The sequence below is a fragment of the Oryzias melastigma genome, linkage group LG4, assembly GCF_002922805.2.
Source record: "Oryzias melastigma strain HK-1 linkage group LG4, ASM292280v2, whole genome shotgun sequence".
Lineage (NCBI taxonomy): Eukaryota > Metazoa > Chordata > Actinopteri > Beloniformes > Adrianichthyidae > Oryzias > Oryzias melastigma.
Window position 1 is genome coordinate 23397579 of NC_050515.1, and position 23596 is coordinate 23421174.

The window sequence follows — 23596 nt, forward strand, 5'->3', positions numbered from 1 at the left end:
ATAACAACCCAGATAAAATCATACCTGGCCTGACTTTTGGGTTCTGGCTTTGAGAAATGGTCGAGGGAGGCCGAAGAAAAATAAGAGTGAGAGAGAAAGTTGTAAAAAGGGAAGGAATTTCAAACCCAGACATAAGCTTTTCCAGAAGACATGAGTCACCTGCAAACATATATCAGCACATTTCTAGAAGAGTCATGTGCCAAGAGGAGAGAAAAGTTTTGATATTTACGGGAATGGCTTTTTATTTTTTAAATCAAGAATAGAATAGAAAAAAATGTAGACGTCCAAAAAATGTTGTGCAATGTGAACCCTAATAAGAGCCCCCAAAAAACCCAGCTGGGTTTCATCTCAGTCCTCAGAGCTGTCTTCATGAAGTTTACTGAGGATGGTGGGGTTGGCAGCAGATTTGGTGAGCGTGGAGAGCAAAGGTGCAGAAATGAGAGGCATCAAAGTAGCATTTGTGCTCCTTGAAAGGATCGGGTGGCTTTAGACTGTCTGTGGAGTAAGCAGCGGCACACACAGAACCCTATGGGAGTGGCATCCACAACAGGGACACGACTGATTGATTATCAGAAGCTGGCAAAGGAATTTAGGGGGCCCTGGGTCCATTACAGCTAAAGTACATGTTTGCCAGCAACCACTGATAGAGACTTGTTCAGGCCTATCGCGTTACTGAAATTAAACTCCTCCCAGGGGACGACAGCTGTAGCAGAATAGGCACGACCATCGCTGAGCACACTTTCAGAGGTGTCAGACAGTGTAAGCAATGAAAATATTAGTCGAAAAATAATTCTAAACCAAAAAGAGTCAAGATTAAGTTTAACCAAATTAGTTAAATCAGCCTCACTACAGCAACAGATAAATACTTCTATTGCTCAACAGGTCCAAAATACATTGAAGAATTGCACTGCTAAAACAAAAAATACATGCATTGACATGTCCACATGACATTTACATTGCCACATACTGCAGCCTGAGCAGTAAACAGTAGCCAGCCGTACAGTGTGTGCTCTGTATCTCCAGTGTCCTCCCAGGAAAAGGGAGTTTCCTTTATTGACAGAGCTAATTAAGTGCCCAATGAGCCTGTGCCATTCCCCCTAAAAAAGCTAAGCAAAACATCCTTTAATTAGGTGGAAAAAAACAACTAATCTTGGAACACACTTTCCCTTACAGAAAACAAAAATCTGTCTGGGAAAGTAAACATGACCCATAATGACCAGCTTTCATCTTTTAGAAAGGAATTATTGGCTCATGTACAGTTATTTAACGAAGAGACAACTAGAAAGGGGATTTTTATTTTTTTTCCTTTTTTGAGGAATCAACAAAGATTTGTTAAAGACCAAACATTCTCATCAAATCTGATGTGTGGATTTGTGTGTGCGCCATGTCTGCCTGGATCTTGATTCTTTCTGGATCACTGAAGACATACAAAGACAGGAGGAGCAGAGGAAAGCAGCTTGGTGACGTGGAAGCAGTGGACCAGTGCTTTTTGATGGCTCTTATCAGCGCAACCCACATATTTAAAGAACACAAGGATGGAACCTCAGAGCCTTTCTTCACGGCAGCGATTACGATCAGTCTGCACTCTGAAAAAGAAATCTCAGTGAGACAGGGCGAGTGGATCGCAATCTGGAGAACATAACCAGAATGAGAAAGGTCAGGAAAACAGACTAAAGTGAACAACTTACATTTCATCCTCCTCCTTCAAGGTGTTTTCGGGAGTTGAATTGGATTACAACATTTCAATGTTTCAGCCTTTTATATAACTCTCTGGGTAGCAATGCAAATAATTGCCGGCTATATATTCAGTGGCATGCACCCTTAAGGTCCTATTTAGTTGTTTGTGCATGGAGTGCTCCTCTAACCAGTCACTTACAGATATCTGTGAATTCCAGCTGATAAAGCAATCATGCGCTCTGCCTCACCCTGATTAGGAGCCAGGCTTTGATGTTTGAAATAGAAGTGATTTAAGATACGCTTGGTTTGCCTTCTACTTCTACTTTGAATTGTTCTGCATTGCTCAACAGCAGTTTAAGAGAAAGCTCTGAAGTAATGATGCACATGGTTTTTGGGTTGTATGCACAATGTGCAAAAATCTGAGAAAACAGTCTGGAGCACAGACTCTCCCTCTAACCTAATTTCTTCATAAATCCCTTTTGAAGAATAATTTATCTCAGTTTTTTTTTAAATATGAGAAACATTCAGTAAATTACCAAATTTTGCCTTCTCTTGCATTTTTACTACTAGTGTACTTCACCTCTGCAGGACACTGTCTACCAAACCTGGCTTGACACTCCCCCTGCAGGGCCTCATGTGGATTAGAAGTGATGAAGACTACTAGATCAATCATTTTTTAAATGCACATAAAAAACTCACTGGATCGAAAATGTCCAGTCCAGCTGGTTTAAGAGGTGGCAAAACAAACTAGAATAAAGTTTGTTACCCTATTAAGCATGAGGAATAAAAAATATCAAAATAAAGAACTATAGGTGGAGTTTTAAGAAAATTTTGCTCAGTTGCAAAGCATCAATGATGAAACAAGATAGTAATTTTGACATTATCAACAACTTCTTCTGCCTTTAGAAAGCAAAATTCTCTCTGTGGGCAGTAACAAAATGCAAGTAATACAAGTAAAAAATAAAAACTGCCAGTTACTGATATCTATAATGTGTATGTGTTGGTTTCAATAATCATTTACTGGGCTTTTTTTTTACAGATTGAATGAACAAAAATCAATATTCTTCAGTTAGATGCCTCAAAAATAAAGCATTGCAAATAAAGAAACTTTGAAACGCTTAATCTACTTCTGAAATTTAGAATAACCCAAACTCAGCCCTTTTTTTACTTGTTCTGTCCAAACAGATGAGAACTGAGGGCCTCTTGTGTTGGACACATTTTACTGTTGCAATAGGTGGCTATGAATCTTCAGACACAGGAGGTGTATATTTATATAAACCCCTTTTATACTTTAAGCTAAATTTTATTTTTATTTTATAGATATTTATATTACACCATAAATTACTAGATAATTAATTGTACTTGTATATTTTTTTCTCATACTCTATACTTTAAACTAATTTAATCACACAACCTATGCTCTCTATCCTGTGCATAGCAGCTTTGGGTCTGTGGGTTAAGAATAGTGTATGCGGGAAACCCTTGATTACTTTCACATCTTCGCTGCAAAGCTGTAACTTTCACACATGAATGTGAAAGAGACACGAAGCAGGCCCCACAAACTGCAGCTGCAGGATGCATGTAACACTGTGCATGTACACCTAAAGGTGCCTGAAACTGACCGTGTGATCTCCCATGTCCATATAAGTCTGTGAACCTAGCTTGCTATAGACTTGATTCCCATACCTGGTCAAGCTTAGCTGTGCAGACAATTTACAGCATGCGAGGCACGTCGTGTTCCCCTCAAGGGCTTCGAGTGAAGAACTACAGTTCAGCCACAGGCATCCCTTGTTCTGTAGACTATCATTCAAGAAGTCCAAAAACAATTTGCACTGTGGCTCAGGCACTACTTCCTCTCCAATAAAGAGAGGTAAGGAATAAAACCTTCATTTAATCAGGAGTCACACTGAACAGAGCTCTCTGCTGGCTTAGAGTAAACAAAAGCTCTGCGTGCCAAAGAAAGCACAGGCATATTGCAAGATGGAAAACAAACTTTAGGACTTATGACAACTGTAATTTGACCTGTGACACCAGTTAATTAGAAAATGATCAGAAATGTGGTCTATTTCGTAATTTCATTTAAAAACTGAAACTGATATTGACTGCACAGTGTTTTTTAGTAAAGTTTATTGGCGTCAGCTTTGATCATAACTTGTAGCCAATAAAAACAGTGTTCTAAGTGTGTTAGAAAATATAAATATTTCATTTACCAAAATTGTGACTATGTTTATCCAGAGGACCTCCATGCATGATTTACTGCAGCACTGTGGCACTGCATGCAGGGAACGAGTATGTAGCTCTGCTAAGCTTTTATGGAGGCCATGTTGGTCTCACAGCAGCCTTTAGCTCTTCTTTGTGGTTTTTGGTTTCTCACATCTTCCTCTGTCTTCACAGGGCTGCATTGAATCTGCATCAGCTTTAGGTGCATCAGGTTTTAACGACCAACTATTTCTGTTGGATTCATAACTTTATTTCAGGATTATTATAATTGTGGAAATAATGATTAATGTAGAGTAAATAATTAAAATGTGTTTTCTCAAAATTAATGTATTTTTTAGTTCCAAAAGACGGTAAAGAGGTTAAGCCACTGACCAGAAACATATCATTTACTTTTGACAGTCACCCAAAGGTTATTCTTTCTTGTTATTCTTTCTTGGTAAAGCCAGCGATGTGAATCTACCACATATTTTCAAAGAACACAATACCCCCCAAAAACTTCTATGTCCACAGAGATACCTAAAAACAAAACAAAATCCAAACAAAACACATGAATCCTTCTTTCTAAAGCCTCAGTAACATCCACCGTACATAGGTTAATCTGTGGGCATGGGTGCTGCGGGTTTTTGGGCTGTCCAAACGCCTGGAGGGTCGTACACAGGTGCGGCTGCATCTTAAAGGGAGAGCATGCGTTGTGCAGCTTCCTTAAAGGGGTCATACTTTGATTTTCTTACGTCTTTCAGAGTAAACTATATCCATATACAGTATATGATCATATGTTACCTTTGGAACACAAAAAAACAAATTATTTATGAAATATTGGTTATTTCTGCGAGTTTTTTTCCTACCCCGAAGTATAACGACTCAATTCCTGAGGCTCCGCCTGCCGCCGCATGTTTCTTGACGTCATCCTAGAGCCGTTCTTTGGCAGTGTGTCTGTGTTTCTCAAACAAACAACATCCAAACGTTTTCAACGAATGATGCACATACCATATTTCTGCTCTTAGTATCTCTAGCCATTGCTACACTGGTTCACAACACAAATACACTTGTGCGACTGGGGGTGGAGGGTGGGTCTTAAAGGAGCCCTGCGTCTAAAGTAAGGAACCCCTGTTTGAACACGAGTTTATGGAAGACAGGACACAGTGGAAGATAAACTGTATTGTGGATCTAAAATGAAGGTTTTTAGCTGATCACCGTTAGCTCCATGGACAAATTGGATGTTGGTGTCAGACTGGGCACTTCAGCTGACTTAGGATTTGGTTTTAATATTTAGTCACACAAAAGTTAAAAAAGAAGAAAAAAAAACAAGGCTCAATGCCACCAGCTTAGCCTCGTTGGTTGGACTGTGGGGGCTAAAGCACCAAAGAAATGAGCTGATCTGGTTCCTGGTTCATATGCAGAGAAGTTTCCCACACACGGGTGTGAGAAAAGCATTGACATTCAAACACAACCTCAACTATTCACTTAGTAATTCTTTTATACATTTTTGCATTTTTCTGCCAAAAACCAGCATATCAAAGTTAAGCTTGGTGTTCCACACTTCCTCTCTTCAGAACATAAAAGCCCTCAAGAGAGCTGTTGCAACACTTCACACAGCAAAACACAAATTTGTTTTGTTGTATTCACAATAAAAACAACCAGAGCTTCTTAAGTTGAGAAGTATTTCATTTTCATGTGTTAAGGTACTTTATTCGCTTTTTCTTCATACTTGACTTTTAGAAACTTTACCAATATTCATCAGCAAGTCTTTACATGATTTGCACATAGTGGTGAATGCAATTTTAGAAAGCCTAAGCTTGTGATTCATGTCTGTGCTATGTGTCATGCTCTGCAGAAAAAGCTGTGAACTTGCAGCCAAGGAGTGGTTTCACAACTGACATCAAGGAAAAGAAGATCTGCCGTCCGTTTAAGGTGATCTGCTAAACTTAGATAAACTATTTCCAAGTTTTAAAAACCGTAAAAACAATTCCTAAATGTATTCATTAAGTTAGATAGGTTTATAAGTTCATTTAGCTTGTAAAATGTGTGTTACTTATGCCATTCCTATTATAATGTTATCATGTATGGGAATATATGCGCTAAAAAACTGAATTAAAAAAACAAGAATTTTGCTTTTTTTCAACCTAATGAGGAAGAGGAAATGTCAGGAGTACATTACAATGTATCTAAATGAGTGACTTTAGAAAAGCTGTAAAACTTTACATTTCAATACCAAAGGTGTGTTTTCTTCCCTTTTTCCCTTTCCTTAAAGACGGAGTTTTAGAAATAGTGACTAAAATAAAAAAATGGATGTCAGGAAGGATGACTCACCTTCACTGAAGTGTTGCCTGCTCCTTCTGGTGCGTGTCCTCTCAGGTTGATGATGTGAACCTCCTGAGGCAGGCTGGCAGTGCCCCTGCTTGCACATCCTGACAATGCAGTGAAGTTTATCTGGATTGCTTGCACGGGATGTCCCGTCCCCACAGGCTGCACTTCACATAGGCTGTGTGACAAAGACCCTGCAGCACAGCAAAGAAAAGGAGACAGAGTTAGCCATCTCAGCAATTATTCACAAACTAAATTTGACAGCAAAAGTTCACATGGTTGTGAAGAGACATTGAAACAAAAACGCATTTTGCATAAACCCCATTTCACCATTTGAAACGTGTACATCCTTGCTTGTTTGTTTTTTTAGTTGGAATAAAAGTATTTTCCATATAACACTCTTATGGTGATGCAATTCAAAAATTAATACTACCTTGAGATGTTGTTTCCTATAGATTTATTTACAAGCTTCTATAACTAGAAGAAAAGGGTGTTAGAGTAAAGAGACAGTCTGCTAAGGGTGTGGTGTACTTGCAGTTCCACCCTCTACCTGCAGGAGAGCTCACCACTCCTGGAGCTCCCCACTCCTTGTTTAGTTAAGTTGGTGCTGAGAAGGAGTTTGATTCATTTTCTGTCAAGCTATTTGAGTTTCTGGTTCAGCCTCAAAAATTTTGTTGTTGAGCAATGAGCTGGATAACAGCAACTGTCTCTAATGAGAGCGTTTCCATGGAGTACTGTGAGAATGAAGGCTGGTGGAACATGTTTCGTTTGAATTCGGTTGCTATAAGATACAATCAAATTTTATAGACCCAATAGCAGAGAAATTCTCTTGGAAACCAGAGTGGACGATCTGCTCATGTTTCACAGAACAGGTCTTTGTTTTATACGAAATGTTTAAGCATCAAACATTTTGGCATATTATATTTCTGACTAGCATCTTAACTTGAGACTGTTATTATTCAATTTGCTCTAACATAGTAAAAATAAAGGGCCATGTTTTGTCCCTCGGTGGTGTTATATAATTGCCAGTAAAATATCAAATTGTCTTCTTTTCATAAAAAACCGCTGGGTTACAAAAATAACTGAAAAAATAAAAGACTGCAAACGTTTGTTTTGCTGGGCGTCAGCACAAAGTGATATGAGACAACCTCCAGCAGAGTCCTTTTCCAGTGTTATTTTGGCAGTAACCATCTGAGACTGTTCCACAACTCAGAAATTCCTCCACAACCAACTTTGCTATCTTAAAAAAGGAAAAAGTGTGGGCTGCTCACTTCCCTCAGCTATGAGTACAGCCACAACAAATGCTTACAATCTGCACAAACAAGCACGAGAGTAGCTGTCCAACTCCACACCATAAACAACTTGAAGACATCCTGAGTTCTCAGGAGCTAAACGAGCTGACAAAGCACAACATGTTGCTGTGGTTTCAAACTGTGACTACAGTGTTCTAATAATAAAGAAAGGCTATTTAAAGTGGATCATTTGAATTAAATAAAAAAAGAGTTGCCATCTAAAATAAAATAACAATTATCAAGGCATTTTGAATTAAAATTATAAAACTATCTTTTTTTTTTTTCTTTGGAACTGAATCACACAACCCCTCCCACCCCACCCTCCAGCTGTGGGGCAGTGATCTTTGGTCATCCAGCTGAAATTCTAGGTTAAAAAAAATATATACAATACAGCATGTGCTGTTTGTTTGATCATTAGGAAATTGTCTGATTATCCTTTCATAGTAAGTTAACTACAGAGTTATTTAGTGGGAATTGAGTCAATCTATTAAGATTTATTAAAAAAAAAAAAGACTTTAAATGACTTTTGTCACACAACAGCTACATTTTCCAGTTGATTTAGTGTTAAAGTGGCTGTTTTAATCTCTAAATATTTTATACTTTGTTGTTACTTAAAAATAAATTTCACTGTTTTATTACTCGCAGTGGTTAGCACTCTCGCCTCACAGCGAGAAGGCCCCGGTTCGACTCCCGGCTGGGACCTTTCTGTGTGGAGTTTGCATGTTCTCCCCGTGCATGCGTGGGTTTTCACCGGGGACTCCGGCTTCCTCCCACCGTCCAAAAACATGCTTCATAGGTTAATTGATGACTCTAAATTGCCCCTAGGTGTGAATGTGAGAGTGTATGTGTGTGTGATTGAGGCCCTGCGACAGACTGGCGACCTGTCCAGGGTGTACCCCGCCTTCGCCCATCAGTAGCCGGGATAGGCTCCGGCACCCCCGCGACCCCGAAAGGGAGGGAGCAGTCAGGAAAATGGATGGATGGATGGATGGATGGATGTTTTATTACTCCAACAGGTGAGCAAATCATCCAAAAACCATGCACTCTCTCACAGGGCAGAGGCACCTCCGTTGGCTGGGACATAGGCGCCTGGACGATGGCTGTTTCCAAAGGACATTTTGTATGGCAAAATATCATCTGGCAAAAGAGCAAGGGGTCTTGATGGATTTTTATACTAAATTAAGATTTGTTTGAATACTTTTATACTGTGTTACACTTAGATACTTTGCTATTAACACATTTATAAATGCATTGCTACATTAACCCAAATGTTTCGCCATAATTTATTGTTTTGTAAAGGGACTACAGATGAAAATTAGCCATTAAGCTAAAATCTGGTGCAAACAGTTTTGCTCATTAAGCTTAATGTATTTGTATGCTGTCCGAATAAATTAATACACTAAGCGAAACTAAACCCACATGGAGCCCCAGGCCAGTTGAAACCAGTTAGAGGAAGCTACATGTACCTAATCAGTACTTTTCCGCTGAAAAATAAACCAATACATTACCTTACTGGCAGGAGCAGGGACACGGACACTGACCAGTCAAGTCATAAGTTTGGTGAAGACGACCATTTAAGGTATTAAAGGGCAAGGGGGGTTCTCCTGTCCTGACAAACACTGGCCTGAAGCCACACATGACTCAAGGACTATATTTGTGAAGCCCATTTTACAGGGTTTTGTCTATCATGGCAACGATCCAGAGTACTCTGTGCGACTCTGATCCAACTTTTCATTAAAAGGACTAAATTCCTATTGAATTTTTTCGTCGTTTTCTTCTTCAACAACGAGCACGCAGAGGTTAGCTGGTGCAATCTCACAGTCGCCTCTTGCTCCACTATTGGGATGTGACTTAAACTCTTTTAATATCAATCCAGAAACTTGGGAAGATACCACACGTTACCGTCTTCAATGGCAGCTTGGTATCCAGTTAAGTTCCAAGAGAATGAACGCTCACTCTCATAAAAAAGTGACGCAAAGGGACTTAGATGAAACACTGGGAAAGACCTTTCCACCCAGAACCTCACTTGAACTTGTCTTACAGCTGTGATATCTACAACCATCTACTCCCAAATAGGACTCCATAGTCACAGATGACTGCAGTAAATCTCTAGGCACAAGAAACGCATGGTCTCTTGAGACTGTATAGCTGCAATCACTTATAAAAGTATATGTTGGCAATTGTCTGTTCAATAAAAATTCTCATCGTAGTTCACTTTCGTCTTATCCCTTTCAGGGTCACCACAGCGTAACAGCACCCACTGTTTCGCATCAGTGATTTGGCAGAGTTTTTACGCCGGATGCCCTTCCTGACACAACCCTGTACTTGAGGGGCACAGGGACCAGTTAGGCAGCAGCGTCAAGGGTCTTGCCTAAGGACCCAATCTGGATGGAGATCAGTGGACAACTGTGGGAATCGAACCCAGGGCTCCTGCGTGTAAGCCCTTCACCTAGCCCACTGAGCCACCCAGCCGCCATTTTTTTTCAATAAAAATTCTCATTACTTAAGAAAAAGCTTTATTTATTATGATTTTTTTTCCCTAATATTATTTCAGTCGCTACCCTTCTTTCATAAATCTTTTCTGAATAATGGCAGCACCAAATAAACACAAGTTCAGTTGTTTTTTGTTTTTTGCCTTCTATAACTTCACTCTTCATGATTACAATTCCGAAATCAGCAATCTTGACATTTGAAAGTACTTGTTTACCTTGGGTCATGGTATTGATGAACCTCATAACTGCTTCGTTGTGCCTTCCGCTCATAGTTCATAAGCAATCTCCATCTGCATCACCTTTCTGTTGTAAATTGCAACATCCTCTTTATCAGTCACAAGATCTCGGCTGAAGCGCAGCCCGAGAACGTGCTATACTGTACACTGTACTTCCTTTAGCATTCGTGTGACCCACATTAAACACATGAGGCGTCTCAACAACAATAGTAAAAAACAAGTTGCAGTTTCAAGCTCAACACCACACAGTACCCTTCCAGTAAAGAACTGCATTTTCTCTGATAAAGTGTTTGGATAGGCATTTTCCCCAGGGTCAGACCTTGCATTTCATGCCAGTTGAGGCCCACTCACATTTTAAATGCATCACACTAAACATTGAGAAAGACGGCCAAGAGTTTTCTAGTGGAACATGTGGAAACAATTAAAGCCCAAGTGACAGACAGATAGAAATGTTAAATTCTCCCCAACTGACCCCCAGTGCCTCAGCTGTGGGGTACAGTCAGGGGAAATAGGGTTATTGACCGCATAGTTATTGTTTTCTCTTTCCATTCTGTCCAGTACGTTCATGATAGGCTGTTACAAAAGCCAGAGATCATTTTTGACACCAGTCCTTTCCTTTTATTGGGAGAAGTACACTGACTTTTTTGTTAGCTTTTTTTTGTCTTGAAATATAACACATATTATCAACCATTAGTGTCTTATTATTAACTAACAAACTGTTCAAATATTATAATAAAGTCTATCAAAACAGGAAAAAAATATTTCTAGGAGTATGATAACACACAAACAGCATAACATGCAATATTTTCTTCAAATCAACCGAAAGCCTTTTTGAAAGTCACTCTAATAGCGAATTCAGGCTCAGACACACTAGACATGACTGCACTGCGGTCAAGATACAACCAATGCCAATGGTCAATCAGTATGATCACACCAAACATTTACCACTGAAACTCTAATGCCATTGGAAGGTGAATTTGCACACCAGTGGCTGAGTCACGTCTATAACCAGAAATTAGATCATGTCCACCAGAAGGATAAGAGATTTTATACGTTTAGTTAAATGGACATCAGCCCAAGTCGATGTGGTCATTTCTGAGATATGGTCAGTGGGACTTGAAAAATGGAGCAACCCTGTTCTACATATGCTACATATCATAATCCCAGGCAGTGTTTCTGGGCATTTAAGCTTTATCTACGCAAACAGACGTAGAATACCACAGTGAACAAACAGATATATAAAAGGCTTCATTACGACTTCATTTGTTTCTATAGCTGTGTCTATTCCTCTGAAAATGCTGCTTTAAGGTAAAGAACTGGGGTATTGGCAAAGTTTGGCAATTCTTTTAGAAGAGTGTTTGCAAGGTCAGAAACTGATGTCAGATGAACTGTGTTCTCTAATTTAATCCAAAAATGATCTGTAGAGCTGAAATCAGAATTCTGTGCAGTTCTTCTAGACCAAACTCACTCATCTTTCCATCGCTTCGTTACCTCCGACACTTGACAGAGGAATATTTAGTAGCATAGAAATTTTACGACTGAACTTATTGCAAAAAAACTCCACTTTTGAGTTCTACTGTTGAATATTCTGACCTATTAAGACAAACCCATTCTCCCTTAAATGTCTGCAAAGGCAACCTGACTTCATCATTTTATACAATACATTTGGATGAATTGTAAACATCACCCCCATTTATGTCTTGCTTCATGCTGACTCCACTGCACAAGACAACCAAGAAATCCAACTACAGCCAAAGGAAAAACCAATGTAATATCCCATCTGCTTAATGTAACTATGAAAGCTTCAAATTGACTTGTAGCATTTTCAAATTAAAAAAACTCTATGCTATTTTAAAATAGCAAAGAAATTAACCTGCTAATTATAGAAAATTTAAAAAAAGATAATTTTACCCATAGTTTAAAACTCTCACATATCATTTTTTTTAACGAAATGCATTAGTTGAAAAGTCTTTGAAAAGAAACAAATAAGTAACCGGAATAACAAAATTAAGTCCAAGAATCCTTTTATCCACTGATATGCATTCGAAATTTTTAATTTATGACCTTTTGTAAATATAACAGCTGAGCATGGCTGCTGCATTCTTTCTACGGGAAAAAAAGCATCTTTTAGTAAAGTTGATTGGAAGTCTTTTGCAGTAGTTCCCATAACTGTGAGGCATTCGTGGAAACTTTTGCAGAAGCTTGTCTTGCTTATACTTTTCTGTCCAGCTCAACCCAACCAACTCAAAGGGGTTTAAGTCTGAAGACTGTGCTGGCCACTTCATATATTGTTTGTCCCCGGTCTTATACTGGTGTCTTAGCAATGACATTTTTGCTTCAACTTGTCTCGTCAACCCCTCACCTTCAAGTTAAAACTGAAACTGGCTTACGACGACCACATTAAAGCGGTGTTGGAAGTTGCCGTCTGCCCATCATGATGCAGGTGTTAACTCTCAGAAATTTGCCTTCTGATTCACTTGTGACTTAAGGTCTGGTAGACCTCTTCCTGTCAGCTTCCCCCAATTTCTGAGCACCTTTTAATGGCAAAAGAAGCTGTACGCACTGCCACCTTGACTTTATTTGAAATTTGTCTGTAAGAAAGGCATATACAGTACATACTTCCCAGAGTAATGATGGTGTGTCTCTCTTCCATACCACTCTTTCTACTGTACAGTACTGTTTAGCTAAAGCTTATGAGGGTACCACAGTGTGTTCCAGAAGAGCTTTTAGAGAAGATTGCAAGTTATCAAGAAAAGTTGGAACACTTGTTGGAGTATCTTTAAGACTTCAAACTCTTTTACATTTACACAACTTTATAAATTGATAATCTATTTCACATTCCCCCGAAAGAAATGTTTTGCAAAGTCTGAAATACACTAAAGTTTCAAATGATCTTCCTTTATTTTAAACCTACGGCAGTTCACAACTCACTTTTTCAAGCTGTTTGTAGGACTTTAACACTTCGAACTAAAAAAAGTGGATACTTTAGGTTTTCAAAACTTTTTGACTTTAGGTGTTAAGCAAATACATAACCAATTGCCACCTCAACTTGTTGTTTATGTAAGACCTATTGATTGGAATTGTTCCATTGAAGACATTTTTTCCAGTTCTATAGCTTTTACCAATGTTGTCACCAAACCCTGGATTTTCTGAAAATTAAAGTCTATAGTAAAACATTCTTGGCATTTTACCTTTTTTTACTTTCTAAAATTGGGTAAATACTCTTTTGTCACAAGGCTTTTATGGAGCTGAGGATTTAACAGTCATGTGTTTTGTTTGTGTGCCATTTAGATTTAAAAAACGTCGTCCACTTTTTCTATTTGATTTTTCTAAATGCTTTCTTGACACAGACTACTGCATTGTAACTGGAGACCTCCTTTTTTTTTTTAAATTCAAGTTTTATTGACAAAGCATATTGACAACGAACACGTTGAGATACAGAAGTTGTTGCTTTGCTTCATCTTTTTTTTTTTTTAATAAGAACAACAAAAACTTGGGTGTGCATAGAAGGGTAGCCAAGTTACTGAAATATGTATTAACATATTTTTATACTCCAGTGCAAAAATAAGGACTTTTTTTTTTCCTTCCATCTTCTTTGCAAAATAAAAGCATCAACGTGTTTTACATATTCCGTCCACTTAGTCCAGATCCTGTAAAACGTATCCATATGCAGTTTAACCGAAAACTACTTAACTTTTACTACACACCCATTTGATTGTTTTTTTTTTTCCTGTTTTATTTTTACGTTTTTAAATCTTTACCCACTGGTTTAAGTCTTGTTTGCTTTAGAAAACACCAAGTGGCCATCTTGTGAACTGATTTGGCTCCAGTAAATTTTGTTTTCAAATAGCCTCAAAAACGAAGCGCAAGTGTTGACTGTAAAACTGTTTTTCAGTGTATTTTTTAAGTAGTAACATCTATTTACTATACGAAGTATGTAAGTATGGCCATCAGAATTTGAAAATTATATATTTTTTAATTTTGTGTTAAAAATAAACAACTTTAACTACATGTATAAGACCACAAAGTATATGTTTCTTATCAAACAGTATTTATTTCGGGTAGACAAACATGATTTCCAATTACATTTTGGCACATGTAGAGAAAACAAATCTGACACAAAAATAACACCAAAACACAACTTTGTGGTTTTGGCTTCAATTGTGACAAGTTTGGGCACAAAAAATGTGACACCCACACGTACGGTGACTTTCACCCTCCTGCTTTCTCTGCCTTCCAGCGTACACACAGACAGGATTTAGCAGGAAGCTACAATAATTTGAGCCAAGCTTTTTCAAGGGTGTGACACATAACAGACGTGTGTGTTGCCTTGGAGGAAAGAATTACGTAAGCGTTTCATCTCAACCTTTTATGAATGTTTATTTAGAGGAATACAAGTTTGTTTTAAACGGTTATTGTTATTATTTAAGATTTACAGAAAATGTCAAAAGTTTAGGTGACAGGAATCTAATGGATGGTGTTACAACTTTACCTGCTAAGAACCACTGCATTGAGAACGAGTTGCAAAAACACATGGGAATGTGGGAAAATGTTGCTCCTTAAATGATGTCATTTAAATGATATGAATGTCAAACTCTCACCATTTCTTTTACTCAACAAAGAGTCTAATTGTTAGGCTGGTACTGTAGTGTTGGGTGGCATTGTTTTTAGCTTAAGTTGCTTTGTGAAAAAAATGAGGCGTCTAAAACACTAAATGATCCCAGATTACAACTACCTTAGGCATAATTCGTTTTTCCAACACTTTTGTAGCTATTTTGTTCCGTTGTTTTTAAAGGTTTAAATCAGGTGTTATTTTCTAAATAGTTTTTTTTATAGTTAGTTATACAGTACAATGTAGTTTCACTGCCTTTTTATGTCAGTCATGCTAGTTTACATTTTAAACAATACTCTCAAAATGCCTCTTCTATGAATTATCTCTTAATTTAAGCACTGCATTTCCATCCATCCATTTTCTACATCTGCTTTTTCCCATTTGGAGTTGCTGGAGCCTATCCCAGCTCCTGTCAGGTGAGAGCTGGGTACACCCTGGACAGTTCACCAGTTCATCAGATGGGCACACCGCAATTCCTTCCAAAACTAACATTACAATCTTGGGCTTCTTTTAATTAATTTTTTAAACATCTGAGAAACACAGTCTCAATCGTACAACATTTTAAAAAATTTTCATCTTTTGCAACAGATAGTTTGTTCTTTTCTTTTGAGCTTCACTTAATTGCTTTATAAACAAAGCGATGATAAGATTTCTCGAGAGCTTTACTGTGGTTTCATCAATCCATCTCAGGTAATCCCCAAAAAGCTGTGGTTGAACAAGAGTTCTGTATTTTCATGCTTTGGTTTCAACAGTGCAAGCACATCTGCATGCTTTAAAACAGTTCTCTTGTCCCGTCTTGACACTCTTCATCGCTCTTGGCAGCTTGCTTTTGGATCGTAGCGCGATGTTTTTATCACTAATATCTCTTTCAGACACATTCTTTAAATATGAAAGCCGGTCATTGTTCAGTTTCTAAACCGATGTGATAAAGTTTGGTTATTTAAAGTGCAAAATTAACTCTTAAACTGCCTGATCAATCAAATGGAAGAGCACATTTTAAAAACATTACCAAGCCAAGCCAGTTGGAAATGGAAAAAAAATGCTTTGTTTTTTTTTTATTTGGACTGGGTTGTTAAAAAGTTAAGTTGTGCATAGAGTTTAAAAAAAAACTCATTAAAAAAAAAACATATTTTAAAGGCAGTGCCATAGACTATTTGGCATCAGAATAGTAGATGCATTAAAGTGAATATGGCAGCAAAAAAATATTAACGTAACCATGCAACCTTTTGTTTAATCTGCCTTCTTCCTGTAGATCCTAGAAAAATACAAAAGCCTGCATTTCACTTGAAGCAGTGAGTGTTTTCCTTTGCATCCCTTTTACTTTTACTGAAATCTAAAATCTACCTGACTGTGTCCTTGTTTCAACACAACTGCTCCACCTCCATCTTTTATAAGACTTGAAATCCTTTGGTTTTTAGGTCTTCTTATTTTTCCATTTCAAACCGTTTTCATCACTAATCTTTGGTATCTCTGTTTACTTTCCTTGTTTGTGGCTCAGTAGAGGAAGAGCCTGGAAAGATAAAACACTGGCAACAACTGGTGATGTATTATTATGTTGGAAACTGACTCCTAGCTGCGTATTAAAGCTTATATCTGTCTGCTTATATAATTAGGTTGCTTTGTTATAACATTATAGGTTATGTTAACTTTTCAGGGTCATTTAGGTGATTACTGTTCTAATTATTATCTAAACACAATACGTATTTATGCTATAACAAAAAGGTTCACATGATCTACATCACAACATGTCAACTTGATTTATAAGATGTACTTACAGTAATAATTATAGCTATAACTATCCCTGTAATTAAAGCCCAGAAGATACTTTATCATTTAGTCTTCAGATGTCTTGTAAGCTATAAAGCCCAGTGGGTCCATTTGTGTTTGTCTCTCAACTAATATCTAATAAAGTCAAAATGTTTAAAGCCATGTAATTATAGTTTTGATACAAAAAGAGGGAATTCATTAGGAATTTGCTGCAATGTTTACTATGTTCACTACACACATTCCCCACAAAATAAAACCACCGCAAAAAAGCGAAAATGTTCATATCAGGTCAAGACATCTGGCAGCTAATGTTACCAAAAAACTGCATTCAAACTAATGAGAAAATAAAAACTGAGAAATGTAACTGTTCCTTTAATCAACCTCGAGTTAAAACGGAAACATTTCTACTCAAATGAATAACATTTTCCCTACTTTATACTGTAATATCTTCCTTTATCTGGATTATAAAACTGTCACATGAGATTTATACATAGCAGCCCTCCAGAAAAGCAGAGCCCTTGTGGTGAGATGCATTTATCTCTGCAGTCCTCCACTATCACACAAATGATACGCGCCTGTGTTTTCAGCAAATGCACGTCTGCAGTGGGGCACAGTGCCAAAGCAAGGGTACAGGAAGTGACGTCAGCATCTGTGCCAGATAGTGACAAAACTGACATTCCCACAAAGCCATTTCCCAAGACAAACAAACAGAACCTTCCCATGTGTGCGTGCTCATGTTTGATTCCCAGTACTCCTCGAGATGGTATGATTGAGTTTCTTCAGATGAAACACAAAGTCACCACAGCGGAAGATAACAAGGAAAAACACACTTTCAATATGAGAAAAACAATGAGGAAAAGAAAGCAATAAGGCGGGTAAAATAAAACTGAATAAACAATGTTTATTTAGCAATACAAAAGCTTTATAAAGGCCAAGCAACACACTTCAATGTTATCTGCTCTCGACCAAGATGTGCCAGTTCCCACGTGAAGAACGGGATTACAAAGATCCTCTGCTCTCTTCTTTTTTTTAAACTACAAAGTCCAATTCCCATGGACGCAAATCAGTTTAGTGAACGTAATATTCTACCCACTTGTGATTTCCTCAGGGGGCTTTGGACTTAAAAAAGTCTGGAGCTCTGCAGTGTTGACATTAGCCCATCCACCCCAGAACCTCAAGCCATCACGGCAGGAAGCGAGTAAAGCTTTTCATAAAGGTTGTGCAAGTTCACTTTACTGGCAAAGCTACAAAAATGCTTTATCGCTGCAAAATTTAGAGCAGAAGTAAAGGAAGCTGGAGCAGGATGAAGCCGTGAGCAGGGGTAAGCTCACACTCTATTAGGGAAGTCGTAAATTCCCAGCCCAAGTGTGGCATCTGACGACAAATATCCCACATATTCTGCATGTAACTCGCAGTAACCAAAACACTTTTGAGCACGTTTATCACCATGATTTAACCACCTGGAAAGGTTTTGAAAAAACAACATATGGACTATAATTTCACTGAATCTTCTTTTTATGTAAGGGAGATGTTATGCTATGAAGGACTATTTTTAGAATATGTTCATAGTGGTCTCCCGTTTATCGCGTGGCTTACATTGAAAAGATAACCTGCAATAGGTGAAATCAACAAACTTAGGATGTTTCAAGGATGTAAAACCCCTCACTAAACACTTTATACACTTTTCTCAGACAGACATGAAAATGTTAGCACTTTTATATATTTTTTATACTCTCAAATTTCAAACTTTAAAAAAATAAATAAATAATAAATAAGTCTAGGATTATAGAATGTACAGGAGACATGGCATGGAAGAGATTAATTGACAACAGCCAATCAGGATACAGAAAGCAGTGCACTGTAAAAAATAAAGCATGCAAAATTGTAGAGGAAAAAAAAAAATCAGTGAAACAGCGAGAATACAAAAGGTGAACTTTTGCAGTCTCAAAACAGAATAAACAGAAAAATTCTAGAATTTATTTTTAAATTTAAGTTTTTCTTCACTTTATCAAGGTTCTTTGTTTGCTGTCTTGCCATTTTGTGATTTTCTTTGTATGTAATTTTGCTTGCTCTATTCTTTTCTACAGTGGATTGTGTTCTTCATCTTTGTTGGCTGTAGACTGTTGTGAATCAGTCTTCTCCATACTTGTACAGCTAAATTTAGCTAAATTTACATAAATAATTGATTCCTAGCAGATTGGATTTTCCTTCTATAACAGTGAACTCATTTATCAACAAAGGCTTAAACTATGGGAGTGTTTAAACATGAGCAAAAAGTGTAAAAAAATGTTTGTTTGAGAAAAGTGTTGGTTTCTGGTGAGACAATCATAAAACATCTGAAACTTTTGCAAAAAGGAAAGACAACTACTTCACAAACTCCAGCTATTGCAGGTTATATTCAGAGCATACCTACTACAATGAACGAGGGAACATTGCATTTGTAAAGGCACTTTTGATTCTTCAGAGATTTCAAGAATGATCGACAATCGTTCACCAACAAGATTTATCATGTAAAACTGTTTATTAAAATGAAAAAAGATGCAGATTTTATAAAAATCTGGTAAACAACAACTTTAGAACAAAATGAAAAGCATGTAGGGACGGTAAAGAAGTTCTGACGAAAAAAAAGGGAGCATTACAGAAAAACCAGTCAGTCCTGCAAACTCTCCCAAGTACCTCATTACTACAGCAAGTTTACTCAACAGATATTTGAAAACTTTTTTTGTAAACCACTCCTAATTACAAAAAGTGAGCTGTTGTTTTGCTCACTTTTCGTAATCCGTGGATCTGAAATCATTCACTTAAAGACTCCTTTTTTTTTAATATATCTCTAACTAGCTGGTTAGAAAATACCCAAACCATTGTATTTTCCAGTCAGACTGTGAAAACTTACTCTTGTAAACAAGCGTCACGCTAGTGAAGCGTAGTGCCACAAGAATGAAATGACTTTTAAAAGGGTTAAACCTCCTATTCAAAGTAAAAGTCTAGATATTATCAGACGAGGTTGAGGTTTGGTTTGCAGGGCAGAGCAAATGCCACTGTGCACAGGAGTCATTCTAACCAATACACCAAAACTAAAGAGAGACACAAAGCTTGCTCAAGCCACAACAGAATAATAAAAAAAAGACTGAACAAACTTTAAGTCTTCTAAGAGGTTCAAAAGTATGAATCTTCTCGACTTTCAAAATAAAATGCCTCATGCGGATTCCTAAAAGCAAACTTTTGACCTTTGGATTTTTTTCAAATGAACATCTCTCTGCTTCTAAAACATTCCCCGGTGTGACTTAAAAACAGAGCAAAACGGCCCCATATATGCCTGGTCTTTACATTTAATTTCCAGGCTCAGCTGGTTGAAAGCGGGGGGGTGGGGGGTGGGGGGTCTTTGGTATAATGTGTCCCATTCACTTTGATATTAGCACTTTTTCATTTGTTTTTGATCATCTGACCTCGAGGAACTCTACAATGAACAGCACTTGGGAAAACTTATGCCGTATCGTTTACCTTGAAGTTCTTCTGGAGGAAGGGGAAGTTTTCAAACAAACCCCTACAAGACAAGTCTAAAAAAAAGATATGGTACTACATTTTTCTCTATTATCTGTGTTTCCTGTAAATATGATTTGCTTACAACTGAGGACTTTTTATAGAAAACACTTCCTGCTTTACAAACACATACAAAACAAAAACAATCATTTTGTCTTTTTAATAAGACGAGTTAAATGCCCTTTTTTTCTATCTACCTTCGAAGTTCTTATGTTTTTTAATAAGATGCAGCTTGGCAATAGAAAGGGGCAATTTAAGACTTATCAGTCATATTAAAGCCAAAAAAAAATGTCATTTTATGCGACTTAACAAAAACAGTATTGCTTCCATCACATAATGGGTGCCTTGATAAAACAGTAAGTTACTATAATCAAAAAAGCATAGCCTGGAACAATACTGCGTCTTTGTGCCAGTAAAGAAGAAGAAGGAGGCAAAGTAGAGAGAAAGGTCAAGACAGAAAAAGTCTGCATTCCACTGGTCCTCTTCAGTCTGATGAAAAAAAGGGCCATAAAAGACATTGAAAGACTTGTCAGAAAGATGCACATCATTGGGGTTTAGCACATACCAAAGAGCTGAGAGGGAAAGTTTAACTGCACAGTTTTGACTGAAAAGAGCCATTAGAAAAGCAGACAACAAATAAACCTGAAAGAATATTTCTGAAAAAAACTGTAGAACGAAAATATTCACACACTTTTTTTTCCCCTATGGGCATGTTGCAGGCAACAAGTCATAACGAACACTTGAGCAACAAGCAAGGTATAAGTAAGGGCGAATGTATGTGACTCTGGCACTTTTTTTCCTTTTTTTACCCGCCAAACTCTGCACTGTTCAGGGGTGTCCAAAGTCAGTCCTCCATGGCTGGCCTCCAATTGGTTTTCCAGAAAACCCTGAATTATCTGCTGCTGATTACCTGGATCAGGTGTGTTTGGCCAATAGGGAGCTTCAATGGCAGGTTGGAAAACATGTAGGATAAAGGCCCTCGAGGACTGACTTTGGACACCCCTGGTCTTGTACATACAAATTACTTTAGCCTTACAAATACTTCATACTACACTTACCACACGTGACAATTGTACATTCAGTATTCATGATGTCCTTTGAGGTGGCTGCTCAGGACACACCTGTGCTCCCTTCGAGATGCAGCTGCACCAGTCTACGACACTCCACGGACCCAGACAGCCCAAAAACCCCACAGCACCCATAGGGGACAACCCCCGTAAAGGGGCATGTGGCAAAGGCAAAGATGAGATCAATCTTTATCGGGATTTAACCCTTTTGGAAAATATAAAACCTTTATGTTTGTATATTAAAAACAAGCCCTTTTATGTGATGGTTTGTTTACTATAGGATGTGTGGACTGGTTATAGGAAGTGCTCATCTTCCTGACTATTCAAGAACCACTTTCACTAGTCTAACTACTATCTATCTAAAGTTCTTCTTTTTCTTTTATTACTTCCTTCAATAAAGTCACATTACACACAACTCCCCACAAACTTGGTTCTGCTTTCTTTTTTCCACAAGACTGTGATGAAACACAATGGAAAGCATACAATCATCCCAGCTGTCTTTTATTACTGCCTCTGACCAAAATTATTTACACGTCTGCGTAGTGGAACTATGGAGGGGGAACGTGAAGAGGCCAGCAGTTTGGTTGCTCCTTCCGTTTTGCATTACAATCGTTTTAAAGGGAGACGAAGATTCTTCAAACTTCTATTTGTGGGTCTACTGCACGTATTTTTGAGTTTTTGTATAAAAAGAGGAACTCATTAAAACGAAATAAATATTTATTGATTCAATTTACATATGCTTCTTAATCCAACTAGATAATGTTGGGGTTTGGTCAGCAAAAGCTGTAAACAGTTAGGGTCAGAAAGCCTGCCTCCTACTTGACAACAGTGTTCAGATAAAGGCTGCGCCATGGGGGAGAGCAGACCTGTAATTAGACACAGCCAGGACTCCCGTTGCTATGTAAACATCCCAACCGCTATGTCTAGTGCTGTGCTGCCTCAGTGCTCTGCCGTTTTAGCTCCACAGCATGAATCACAGGCCAACATCTGGTTTCGCGTGCTGGAAGGGACCTTGTCGGTTTGGCACACTGTCTGTGTGTGGAGTGTGTCGCATTAGATCAGTCTTCCCTCGCCTGCCTCTCTCCTCCTCGCCCCCCTGACTACCCCTACTCTCATGTTACAATGATTGCACAATGCATTCTGGCCGCCCTGACTCACGATGGACCCAAGAAAACATTAGGAATGGAGACAAACCTTTTCTTCAACTGTGGGGAGAAAAAAATGCTACAACCACCCCTGGCATCACAATGAGTCTCGTCTGCCAGTGGAACAATAAAAAGGCAGACAGAAATAAGTAGTTTGCCTTCCTTTAAAGCTTAAAAAAATACATGCATTGAATAAAAAAACACTAGGACTAAAACATTAAAATAAATTGTTTCAATGAATCTACCTTTTTTTTAAAAATAATCCTAAGCAATGGCATTTTTTATTGAGTCTCACCTCAAATGAATACGTCTGGTATTACCTGAATAATGCCTCTTATGAATGCTGTAAATTTCCATGTGGGCGTTGCTCTTAAGGGATTTAATTTCTTTGAAAACTTCAACTCTAACTCAAATAAGCATAGGTGTTCAATGCAACCCCCCCCCCAACTTAAGTATACTCCTTTTCCAGTTATGTTCGTCTGTTTTAATTATCTCACTTTTAACTTATTTTTTGCTGTATAATACTGTGGTCCCCAACCTTTTTGCGGCCACGATCCACTGTAATGTCAGATATTGTTTTCATGGTTCTGTATTTTCAGCTTTCAGTTTCTCTTAACTTTTTGAGGGATAAAGTCCATCTTCATCCTCTATAAAATATTTGCAGCCGGTTTAAAGTGTCTTTGTTCAACAGATATTGTGGAGAACCCACTCAAATGTGATATAGATTCTCCCTTAACCATCGAAGTGGAAGCCAAAAACCGTGCACCAACTTCAGCCCTGTCTTACTTTTAACGTACGGTAGATGAATACAACAATTTAAGATGATACAATGTCATACAAACTGGCATTTTTTTAAAATACAATAAGCATGATTCCAATAAATTTGAAATTTTATTATTCCTAATAATATTAGAGTCAGCTGCCACATTTTATGCAGACATGGCTTTGTCTGAGTGTGTAATTGTCATAACAAATCCATAAAATAAAACCATCGACTGTGTATAAAAAAATGGACCAAATTAGTTTGTTGTCACCCATAGAAAGTGACTTACTACCGGCTCCAGTGAAATAATGGAAATTCAATCAGTTTTTTCTAGAGCTGTCAGGCGATTAAAATTTTTAATCGCAATTAATCGCATTTCTAGAGTTAACTCGTGATTAATCGCAAATTTACATGTGGCCTTTTTTTAAGGAAAAAAATGTGTGGTTCGTGGCATTTAGCAGTTCTACATTAATTATGAAAA

The 23596-nt window shown here is 37.8% G+C and overlaps 1 protein-coding gene across 3 annotated transcripts in view; it reads right to left on the minus strand.

The window, feature by feature from the left end:
* tgfbr3 (transforming growth factor, beta receptor III) overlaps positions 1–23596 on the minus strand; it is a 90832-nt gene that overhangs the window by 40090 nt on the left and 27146 nt on the right. For all 3 annotated transcript variants that reach the window (XM_024278443.2, XM_024278442.2, XM_024278440.2), the window contains one exon: positions 6208–6395. In XM_024278443.2, coding sequence (XP_024134211.1) covers positions 6208–6395 — 188 coding nt within the window. The remainder of the gene's footprint in view (positions 1–6207; positions 6396–23596) is intronic.